Source organism: Pistacia vera, unplaced genomic scaffold (assembly GCF_008641045.1).
Source record: "Pistacia vera cultivar Batoury unplaced genomic scaffold, PisVer_v2 Contig172, whole genome shotgun sequence".
NCBI lineage: Eukaryota > Viridiplantae > Streptophyta > Magnoliopsida > Sapindales > Anacardiaceae > Pistacia > Pistacia vera.
In genome coordinates, this window is record NW_022195812.1 from 81,083 (window position 1) to 92,895 (window position 11,813).

Sequence of the window (11,813 nt, forward strand, 5' to 3'; positions counted from 1 at the left end):
TAACAAAAATCTTCCTAGGGTTTCTTAAACAACAAATTTTTTTCCGTAAATTCTAATAACACACTAACATAGTTAATTGGATTTTCATTATTTAAGATAACACAAAGAGACTTTTGTTATTACATCAAAGGGGGTTAATGTCTCTAACTCTATATTATATTTGATAATATATAATTGTATATGAATATAATTAGTAAAATGTAGATATTGTAAGAAGAATAGGTTGGTGGTTAATGGTTGAAACTTGGAATAAAACCATAGTGAAAACAACCTAAAGTACCCCTTTGAATCAAACACAATATGAAGAAGATAATGACCTTATTATTCTATTATCATAAATAACAAACAAAATAACATAATAATAATAATAATAATAATAATAAATAGAGTAAACGACTTTTTCCCACCCAAGGTTTGCCTTAATGTTGTTGTCACCCAGAAAGTTTCAAAACACCACTTTCTCACCTAGCATGTATATTCCTTCCTTACTACCCAAATCCGATTTTGGTGGCGAAAATTCTCATCGTCACCACCATTTAAACCTTCATTCTCCTCTATACAAAATCCCTCCCACTTTGACACCTGATTTCTCACTGATTTTCAACCATTGAAAAGTTCAGGTTTTTTTTTCTTGGCTGATTTTCGACTAATTTCGACGACGAATATTCAATCGATCACCATCATTCGATTCACCTGTCTTCACTATATAAAAACCCTGTTATCCTAGCTCCTGATAACTTGTTGAACGATGGCTAAGAAAATGAAGTATATTTTAGGCATTAACAGAATATAAACACTGGGTGGAAAAGTGATATTTTGAAATTTTTTAGTTGGGAAATTGTATTAAGGCAAACATTGGGTGGGAAAAAGTCGCTTACTCTAATAAAAACAAAGAAATGCAAGACAACAAGCACTCGCATTATTTACCTTTGACTAACTAAATCTCAACTCTCCCGCCCAACGCAACACCCCCTGTGGGCCCCTTCTCTTCCCCCATTTCTATAAATACTGGCTTCCTTAACTCTCGCTTCTTCAACAACCAACTTCACATTAAAATCATATATCAAGTCAATTTCTTACCGTTTCCCTTTTCTTCTCCTCTCCGACCGCCGTCTATGGAGGCTCGCCGGCGATCTCTTCACTCCTCCAAAACCTTCCAACATGAGCCTACTGCCAAACCTTCCCCCGATGCCGTTTCTCTTCCTTTGTACGTAACAAATGCCGTCTTCTTCACCCTCTTCTTCACTGTCGTTTATTATTTATTATCTCGTTGGCGCGAGAAGATCCGTACATCCACGCCTCTTCATCTCGTCACCCTCTCCGAGATGCTCGCAATTGTCGCCTTCTTCGCTTCCTTTATCTACCTCTTGGGATTCTTTGGTGTCGGGTTTTTTCACTCCTTTATTCTTAAAGAGGATGACGACAGCAACGACGTCCTTCTCAAACACGATTCTAGAAAGTTAACTCCTTGCGCCCAAGCTCTTGATTGTACTGTTTTTACTTCACCGTCACCACCTCTTGTTGCTAACGAAGACGATGAGGATATAATTAAGTCAGTTGTCGACGGAACGACGCCGTCTTATGCGTTGGAATCGAAATTGGGGGATTGCAAGAGGGCCGCTTCGATTAGGCGTGAGGCTTTACAGAGAATCACGGGCAAGTCTTTGACTGGTTTGCCCTTGGAGGGGTTTGATTACGGCTCCATTTTAGGGCAGTGTTGTGAATTGCCGGTTGGTTATGTTCAGATTCCTGTTGGAATTGCGGGGCCTTTGTTGCTTGACGGAAAGGAGTTTTCGGTTCCCATGGCGACCACTGAAGGTTGCTTGGTGGCTAGTACTAACAGAGGTTGTAAAGCTATTCATTTGTCCGGGGGGGCGAGTAGTGTTCTGTTGAAGGATGGGATGACTAGAGCTCCTGTTGTTAGGTTTGGTAGTGCTAAACGAGCTGCTGAGTTGAAATTCTTCCTGGAGAATCCCGCCAATTTTAAAAATCTATCTGCACTTTTTAACAAGTCTAGCAGATTTGGCAGGCTTCAAAGTATTAAATGTGCAATTGCCGGTAAAAATCTCTACTTGAGATTTACTTGCAGTACTGGTGATGCTATGGGGATGAACATGGTCTCTAAGGGTGTTCAAAATGTTCTGGAATTTCTCCAGAATAAGTTCCCTGACATGGATGTTATTGGCATTTCTGGTAAGAAGATTTACATTCAACATATTCAATACCTTTATTGTAATTACCCCATTTGTAGTTGGTAAACATGTTTTGAATAATGGTCAGGTAACTTCTGTTCGGATAAGAAGCCGGCAGCTGTGAACTGGATCGAGGGACGGGGAAAGTCTGTGGTTTGTGAGGCTACAATTAAGGGTGATATTGTGCAGAAGGTATTGAAGACTAGTGTGGAAGCTTTGGTGGAGCTTAACATGCTCAAGAACCTTACTGGTTCTGCTATGGCTGGAGCTCTTGGTGGCTTTAATGCCCATGCCAGTAATATTGTTACTGCCGTTTACATAGCCACTGGTCAAGATCCCGCTCAAAATGTGGAGAGTTCTCACTGTATCACCATGATGGAATCGATTAATGGTGGCCAGGACCTTCACGTTTCTGTCACAATGCCTTCTATTGAGGTAATTTGATCTACCTTAGAATTTTAACAATCAGATTCGTCAAAACTTAGTTTAAGTTGCAGTCTAGAAAAGTTGGTTTCACCTAGCTCGGAGAGTAAAAATATTGAATTTTGGATTATCAGTTTGTGGAATCTGCTAGAAAGTCATATCTCTTTCATAGCCTCAATAAGTGAATTGTTAAAGCATGTATCGTGTTAAGGTCTGAGTTCTCACTGTTTTAACGCTGTGCTTCATCAGGTTGGTACAGTTGGAGGTGGCACCCAGCTTGCATCTCAGTCAGCATGCTTGAACCTACTAGGGGTCAAAGGTGCCAGCAAAGAAACACCAGGAGCAAACGCAAGGCTGCTGGCTACCATTGTAGCTGGTTCTGTTCTTGCAGGGGAGCTGTCTCTCATGTCTGCTCTTGCAGCTGGACAACTTGTTAAGAGCCACATGAAGTACAATAGATCAAGCAAAGACGTTACTAAGGTTTCTTCGTAGGCAATAATAAATCGTTCAGAAATGGAAATTCTCAGTTCTGGTGTAGAAAGGCATAATGAAGGATATCGATGAATCTTCAAGTAGGCAAATAGGGAGGGATGACTGGCAGCATAAAGGAAATTGTTTCTCTGTGTTTCGTGGTTTTTTTTTTTTTTTTCTTGGTTTCAGTCATCCTTAGTATCCGCAGATTCTGTTCTGTATGATGATAATGACAACCACGATGTGAAAGCTTTTAGTTCATTTCCTTTCTGGAATTACTTGACGTCATAAGTCAAATCTAGTACTTCAATCAATTGTACTATCTATTTACTCATGAATGAATACAACCTTTAAAGCATGATTACGAGAATTGAGATTTCCACAAGTTCTCCTATAGTCATCACAAAATTTCCACATGGAAATTGTGTTTGTTGTTAGAGTTCTGTTGTGAAATTTGCAGGTACTGATTGGGGAAGCTTGGGAAACTGATTTTCATGTTAAAGTGGGGTTAGGACTAGGAGGCTGCCACCTACTCTGGAAAATATCTACTTGTCTGGCGCTCTTTTCCTGACCAAATGTTGCTGGCGACGTCAACTGAGAGTATGCCCGTTCTCTGATCTGATCTCTTTTATTTTTGGTTTTGTTCAATTCCAGGTGAAAAATAGTGTCGGTAGGAAAGCAGAATCTTTTTCTTTTTCATAAGTTGTGAAAGTTCATTTGATTTTTCATGCTGTGTCCAGTATTTGACCTATGCTTATTTTCACAGATAGTCTACATAGTTTTGTGTTCATCAAGAACCTTGGGGTTGTATTGGACTTATAAAGAACTGCGCCGATGCCCTCTGTTTCTGCAAATGCTGTGGTTTTATGTTGTAACTTGCAGTTCGCAATCTTTCATTACTAAACTGATAATTATAGTGAATGGCTCAGCTTTTACATTGTGAAGAAGTGTGTCATCTTTTCAAGCATGAATCTCAACTGATAAAAGCATAAAAGTTCTTCAGAAATTGAGAGAGATAAAAGGAACCCATCTTTGAGGAAGAAAACCAAATAAACAGAACGAAAAGCAAAGATTTTTACGCATCCCTCCCCAGACAGAACACAAACACAGCGATGGGAAACCTACCAGTTTCTGCACATCATCATCAGTTTAAGTACACAAAATTGTATACAGGAACTGCATTTAGGCGTCGAAAGTAGATAGTTTTAAATTTATTTTCTTGGAAGAAGAAACCATTTTAGAGTTTGAATAAGTTTTCCAGATTTTGCACTTAAAATTGAATTTCTTAGAAGAACAAAATGATGTGGTTTGAGAGGCCCATAATTTAACTTTTAGAAAGAGATTGTCTGGTAGTAAGGTCTCAATCCAAAGAAGCAAAAGACCAAGATCATGTTTTTTCCTAAATAATTATAGTATGTGCAAATATTGTAATTATTTTATAACTTGTTCTATGCAACAACTACAAATTGATTTTCAATGTTAATAATTTTCAGTTTTTAACCCTAAGGGGTTAGTCTGATAGTCAAGAAGATTTGTTCTATTCATTGACTTCCTGGATTCGAATCACTTTAAAGTTATCTACCATATTTGTGATTTACCTTGAAACATTTTAATGGAGTCTAGGGATTAATTGAGATACGTCCAAGCTAATTCAGACACTTTGGTCCTATAAAAAAAAAAAAAAAATTCAGTTTAGTGTTAACAATTTTTATTTATGGTTATAATATACTTCAATTTTCAAATATTTCCATGTTTAAAATGTATTATAAATTTTGTTGCACATTATATATTTCAAATATCATGTTATATATATATATAGAACACCTAAATATGTTCACTAATGTTAAATATTAAAAATATTTTATGAGATTCATTAACATTTATCTTGAAATACAAACCTTACTTTATCTTTTAATAATATAGTATGCAAAATCAAGGTTTTGGTTTGGCAAACGGGTTTGCGTGATTCAACTCATTCACTACATGACCATAATTGTATAATATATAGTTGAAGCTCACTCTGTAGTCTATCACTCAACATTAACATAATTTAGACTAGTCTAATCAGTTTGAGATTCCGCAAAATTAAACTCATTATTAACTTTGTATTTAATTATATAATATGTGTCTTATCATAATAAAGAAGTTAATTAATCTATAGTTAATTAATTAGTCCACCTTTACATCATCGAGCCGACTTTATTGTTTTAATTAAATTTCAATTATCATTCCAACAAATTGTATATCACTAAATAGTCTGATAATAAAATAATTAAAAAAAATATTATAAACTCTTAAGTTTGAATCTATTTGAAACCCTAATAAGAGTGATCACCTAAACACTTATTTAAGTAATAATTTTAGGGTTTTAAATGATTAGTTTATGTGTGTACAAATTGATTGAAGATCCTCAACTATGGGAAAAAAAAAAAAAAGTAATTAAATCTATAAATTAATGTCATTGTCATCTTTTCTTAATATGAATTTTAATTATCAATCAAACCAGTTGTATATATTTACGGAGGTGATGTCTTGGGAATACGACAATTAATTAAGAAAAGATTATTTAAAATTAATTAATTAATTAATGGAGGTAATCACATGGGGTTTGTTGCTGATAACTTTTATAATAATAAGTAAATTGATACTGTAGCACTTAATTTGTCGTGTAATGCAGCTTTTGATTATTTTAATTTACAAGTGGCTTTCTTTTAGCTCCCGCTTGAACATGAAATTATGATTTAATGAACCCTGGCCGTCCCTTAATTATTTTTCAATTCACATCTTCATTATGCATGCACTAATTTTTAATAAATTCTAACATCGTTACGATCCTATATCACCACTATTCTTTTCTTTGATCATTACTTATCAAAATTTTTCAAACTCTACTCCGTCAATTTCGTTCATCGTTGGCAATCGAGCGATTAGAGTTTGTGCAGCTGCTCCTCCTAAATCAAATTTCAATCAATCCCAACCACCAAAATTTAACTTTCAACCACCAAAATACATGACTTCCCCTTTTTAAAAGCCCAAATAGTTTAGATCGAGTTAACTTTTTGTTCGTTGTCGAAAATTGATATTTTAAAAGTTTGTAGGTGAAAAAATGTTATTAAAGCATTATTTAGGTGGAAAAAGTTGTTAACTCTAAATAACACGAAGAATCAAAGCCCGGCACGATAAAAAAGAAAGAACAAAAAAAGAAAAAGAAAAAGAAAAAAAGGTAAGAATTTAATGAAGAACAATATGTTCATGTGCTTATATAATTATAATTAGATAATATTATAGTCCATAGTAAAAGCAAAAGTATGATGGTTGCATCCACTAAACAGTACTAAACATCCAATCAATGTTTTTTTCTTTTTGGTTAATATAAATTATAGATTAGTGATGCAATTGCAACCTTTTTGTTGGCTCAAGAAAGGTGGTTAAATTTATATTAATTATTAATTAATTAATAATATTATCCAAGCCCCAAGCCCCAAGCCCCGAGCCCAACCTATATTAATTAGTGGACACCATTTGACTAATCCTTAATTTATGAGTAATGCTACAGTCACCTAAGGTTGCGTATCAAATTTGTACACTGAATAACGTGATAAAATCTTGACCGTTGATTCATTATCAGTTAATATTAGTTAACGGTCAAGATTTTGTCACGTCATTCGGTACACAGATTTGGTACGCAACCTTCGATAGCTCTATCATTTTTCTTAATTTATTACAACCAAACTAACTATTTAAATTTGTATGTATACAATAATACATAAAAGCTATCAGATGATCAAGTTGTTTAATTACTTACTTATCCCTCAACCCTAGTGACCGAAATATGCATTGCTTGGGCCACCTTCAAATAACATCTTAACTAGTTGAAGATTATGTAGTACTAATGATCAAAATTAACTACTTTTGGACGACCGAGATAGGGACTCTTAAATATATTATTCAAGAGATACTGAGTTCGAGTCTCTCTTTGATTGCTAATAGGGGTAGCCACTTGTTATGAGGGTTCGATAAAGACTCTTGAATGTATTATTCAAGAGGTGCTAAGTTCAAGTTTTTCTTAGGTTGTTAATATGGATAGCCACTTGTCACTGGAACTCTTACGTGACTGATAATTCTAGGATTTTGAGGGATTAGTTGAGCTTTATGTAAGCTGGTTCGAACACCCCCGGTCATAAAAAAAAAAAAAAGATCAAAATTAATCACTCAAAGACTTATATTAAAAGCCTCTTAATTAGCAATAATATGAATTATTAGGTGGTGTTGGGGAAAGCGAGGTTGGGATGTTAAGACTAGAGTGGTATGAATGAGTATGGGAGGAATGAAAGGTGGTAGTCCATTGTACGGAAAAGAGGGAGGCCTTTTATTGCAGAACAGAAGAAGCTGGAGCTTGAAGATGAAGATGATGATGATCTAATATGTAGAAAGTGAAGTTATGGATTGATGTAGTAGTCTAGTAGAAGTAGAAGGAGAGTGTTGATGAGATAAGATTGAGAGCAAGTCCCGATGTCCCGACATCTCTCACGTGCCTCACATGCTTGCCCCATGGCTTTCTTTCATGCTTTCCTTATTCCAGTGGCCCTCCTTAATTACCACATTTAATTAATTTCTCCATCAATCACTAGTTGATTACTACAAATTTCCTATCTTATATATACCTTCACTTGAACCCTCCATTCTTTTTCTTCTTCAAGCTATTTAATCATCTATATAAAAGCGATCCCCGTCTACTCCTCTATGTTTTTTTTTTTTTTTGGCTAAACCACACAATATACATAAGTAACATTCATGGATGATAACAAACTATATATAATATAAAATAAAAAAAGTAGTGTTCTTGGAAACCACCAAAAAATCCTAAATAATTCATCACGATTGGGTGACATGATGGTAAAAGAGCAAAAAGAGATTCCATAAACTGAGTTTAAGTCTCCCCAAGCGTTAATATGAGTGGCCAAAACATCATAAATAAACTACCTCTGGGTGATCAAGCAGTTCGATAAGGACTTTTAGGTGTATTACTCAAGAGATTCTGAGTTCGAATCTTTCCTTGATTGCTAATAGGGGTAACCACTGAAGTTCTTCCCCGGTCGGTAGTTCTAGGATCCTGGATGATTAGTTGAAGTGCGCATAAACTGATTTGGGCACCTTCGGTCATTAAAAAAAAAAAAAAAAAATTATAAATAATAAATATGAGAAGTAGTGGTTGGTAGAATTAGAGAGGTGATGTGGAAAGATTAGTCATTAATTAATTAGTTGATTAGAGTAATTGGGCTGACTAAATTGACTCATGATGAATTTAGTTTTAATTAATTGCATAAATACTAAGTTTGTTTTATATATATATATATATATATATAGATGGATTGATTAAACAAATTAATAATGCATGAAAAATTGATATATGCCTTCATAGTCACGAAAGCATGCTCCTTTATTTTTAGCTTTTCAATTAAAAGTATTACCTCTCTCTCTCTCTCTGTGCTTTCCACTTTTTTTTTTACCTCTTTATATTCCTCACTTTGAATCCAATCCATTCAAACCTTGGTTTTCAGACATTCAAACTGGCTCATTGATTTTCAGAGAACCAAAACTAAAAAGAAATTACCACTACTATATATTAATATATATAATAACATATAGTTTACATTATTGATTATACTAATAGATATCTTTTCTTCTTATATATTTAATCACTGTTCAGATAGGTTTCTGGGCTTTGTTTTTCTTTGAAGTTTCTGCAGCAAGCCATCCTCCCTCCATCATCTCCACAAATCTGGATCTGATTAGAGAAGTATTTTTAATTAAGCTATTGATTTTTACCAAGTTTTAATGCATTTTGATCGTATCAGAGATATCACAGTGAAGAGAAAGAAACTGTTTAAACAAATTTACAAGTCATCTCACTAACACTATACCAGTAGTGTGCTGTATTAGGCAATTCTGGGTTTGCATCTTTCTATATATCTTGTGCATATTTGTTGAAGAAAACCGTTTATATTTTCTCACAGATCTTCCTTTGTATAAAGGAGAGGTGAAATTCTAGTTTCACAGTTTGAAAACTTTGCTTTGCTTTTTTTTTTTTTTTTTTTTGGGTTATTTATTTCTGAGCTTGAAGAAAAGATCGATATATTGGCAATGTCTGGGTTGGAACCGAGTCCAGGTTCTCGCTATGTTCACCAGCTTCTGCAGCTCCAAAACCAGACGGATGCCAGAGAATCACCGGAGCAAGAACAAAGAAGCAGTCATGATTCCGATGCAGCAGCCACCAGTTCAGGTGGAGGAGGCACTGGTTCCGGCCGCAGGCCCCGTGGGCGTCCCTCGGGTTCAAAAAACAAGCCCAAGCCACCAATTATCATCACTCGGGACAGTCCAAACGCGCTTAGATCCCACGTTCTTGAAATTTCAGCTGGCTCAGACATAGTTGATGTTGTGTCAAACTACGCTAGGCGCCGTGGACGGGGTGTTTGTGTCCTCAGCGGAACGGGAACGGTTACTAATGTGACGTTGAAGCAGCCGGCTGCTCCAGCCGGGAGTGTGATAACACTACACGGGCGGTTCGAGATTTTGTCCCTCACGGGGACGTCACTGCCACCTCCGGCGCCGACAGGAGCGGGTGGCTTGACTATATATCTGGCGGGTGGACAGGGACAAGTGGTGGGAGGGAGCGTTGTGGGGCCTTTGATGGCTTCAAGTCCGGTGGTTTTGATGGCGGCATCATTTGCAAATGCAGTTTATGATAGGTTACCACTTGAGGAAGAAGAATCACCAGGGCAGGTTCAGCCAACTGTTTCCCAGTCATCGGGAGTGACAAGTGGTGGAGGGCAATTGGGCGATGGAGGAAACGGCGGAAGTAATTCCGGTGGAGGTGTTCCTTTCTATAATTTGGGAGTGAATATGGGAAATTATCCTCCTTTCCCTGGTGATGTTTTTGGTTGGGGTAGTGGCACTGCAGCTGGTAGTTCTACAAGGCCACCATTTTAATTGTAAGTTTGAAGAAGAACAGCAGAAGAAGAATAAGGAGAAATCAAATTAAACTTGTCACTGAGAAACGCTGTAGAGATCATAAAGTCCTCTAAAATTAAAGCTAAATGAAGAAATTTTAAATAGGAATACTGAAGATCATGTACGTAGGGTTGAAGCTTCTGAATCAGTAAGTTCCAAATTCATATGTACAAAATATTATTCTGACATTTTTAATTTTGTTTATTTTCTGTTGATGATCTATATATATATAGCCTCTGCACCAATGTCTTCTTCTTCTTCTTCTACCAGTACCGCATTTATACATAACTCTTATCATTTTATATTTTGGTTTTGTAATCCTCTACGCAGTAGCAGTAACAGTAGCTCCACTTTGCCCTGTGCTGACTAAACGTTACAGAAGAAGAAGGGCTATAGGAAAGGAAAGTTCTAATGTCAGTTACGAAATGGCCTGGTAGAATTGAACACTGTTTCTCAGTCAAATCTCTTTTGTTGTTCAAAAGATTCTAATTAAACCACCATCTTGGGCAGAAAAGAAAAACCCTAATTCCAAAAAGCGGAAAACAGATGTTGGTATTGGAACTATTGAATCAAAACATTGAAACTTGAAAAATTAGTATGCATGGATGGGTTGGGTGGATGGAGTTTAGGGTTTTTTAGCATTTAAGGTTTAGGGTTTTTTAGGGTTCAAGGTTTAGGGTTTAGGGTTTAAGATTTTATAAGGTTTAGGGCTTAGCATTGTTTAGGGTTTTTGGTATAAGGTTTAGGGTTTAGGGTTTAAGGTTTTTTATGTTTATGCTTTTTCAGCGTTTTAGTGTTTAGGGTTTAGGGTTTAGGGTTAATATTGTGTCAAACTACGCTAGGCACCGCGCGTGGACGGGGTGTTTGTGTCCTCAACGGAACGGGATCGGTTACTAATGTGACGTTGAAGCAGTCGGCTGCTTCAGCTGAGAGTGTGATAACACTACACGGGCAGTTCGAGATTTTATCCCTCACGAGGACGTCACTACGACCGCCGACGCCACCAGGAGCGGGTGGCTTGACTATATGCGGGTGGATAGGGACAAGTGGTGGGAGGGAGCGTTGTGGGGCCTTTGACGACTTCAAGTCTGGTGGTTTTGATGGTGGCATCATTTGCAAATGCAGTTTATGATAGGTTACCACTTGAGGGAGAAGAATCACCGATTTAGCCAGCTGCTTCCCAGTCATTGGGAGTGATAGATGGTGAAGGGCAATTGGGCGATGGAGGAAACGATGGAAGTAATTCCGGTGGAGGTGTTCCTTTCTATAATTTAGGAGTGAATATGGGAAATTATCCTCCTTTCCCTGGTGATGTTTTTGGTTGGGGTAGTGGCACTGCAGCTGGTAGTACTACAAGGCCACCATTTTAATAGTAAGTTTGAAGAAGAACAGGAGAAGAAGAATAAGGAGAAATCAAATTAAACTTGTCACTGAGAAACGCTGTAGAGATCATAAAGTCCTCTAAAATTAAAGCTAAATGAAGAAATTTTAAATAGGAATACTGAAGATCATGTACGTAGGCTTGAAGCTTCTGAATCAGCGAGCTCCAAATTCATATGTACAAAATATTATTCTGACATTTTTATTTTGTTTATTTTCTGCTGATGATCTATATATATATAGCCTCTGCACCAATGTCTTCTTATTCTTCTACCAGTACCACATTTATCATACGTCTATCATTTTGTATTTTGGTTTTTGTATAATCCTCTACCA

General features: G+C 36.4%; 2 protein-coding genes and 1 pseudogene across 2 annotated transcripts; all 3 read left to right on the forward strand.

Annotated features, from left to right (window-relative positions):
* The first annotated feature begins 1,048 nt into the window (after positions 1–1,048).
* LOC116125840 (3-hydroxy-3-methylglutaryl-coenzyme A reductase 1-like) lies at positions 1,049–3,447 on the forward strand. Its single transcript, XM_031411547.1, has 3 exons — positions 1,049–2,193; positions 2,281–2,627; positions 2,865–3,447. The coding sequence occupies exons 1-3, from the start codon at positions 1,116–1,118 to the stop codon at positions 3,105–3,107; spliced, it is 1,668 nt and encodes a 555-aa protein (XP_031267407.1). The 5' UTR covers positions 1,049–1,115; the 3' UTR covers positions 3,108–3,447.
* A 5,312-nt stretch (positions 3,448–8,759) lies between these two features.
* On the forward strand, positions 8,760–10,311 carry LOC116125838 (AT-hook motif nuclear-localized protein 25-like). Its single transcript, XM_031411545.1, has one exon. The coding sequence runs from the start codon at positions 9,231–9,233 to the stop codon at positions 10,074–10,076; it is 846 nt and encodes a 281-aa protein (XP_031267405.1). The 5' UTR covers positions 8,760–9,230; the 3' UTR covers positions 10,077–10,311.
* Positions 10,312–10,341: 30 nt separating this feature from the next.
* On the forward strand, positions 10,342–11,467 carry LOC116125819 (annotated as a pseudogene).
* Positions 11,468–11,813: the final 346 nt, after the last annotated feature.

Coding starts and splice junctions, on each gene's coding strand:
- LOC116125840 (XM_031411547.1), top strand. CDS start 1,116: ATGGAGGCTCGCCGGCGATCTCTTCACTCCTCCAAAACCTTCCAACAT. Junction 2,194..2,280: donor GGATGTTATTGGCATTTCTG/GTAAGAAGATTT, acceptor AATAATGGTCAG/GTAACTTCTGTTCGGATAAG. Junction 2,628..2,864: donor TCACAATGCCTTCTATTGAG/GTAATTTGATCT, acceptor GTGCTTCATCAG/GTTGGTACAGTTGGAGGTGG.
- LOC116125838 (XM_031411545.1), top strand. CDS start 9,231: ATGTCTGGGTTGGAACCGAGTCCAGGTTCTCGCTATGTTCACCAGCTT.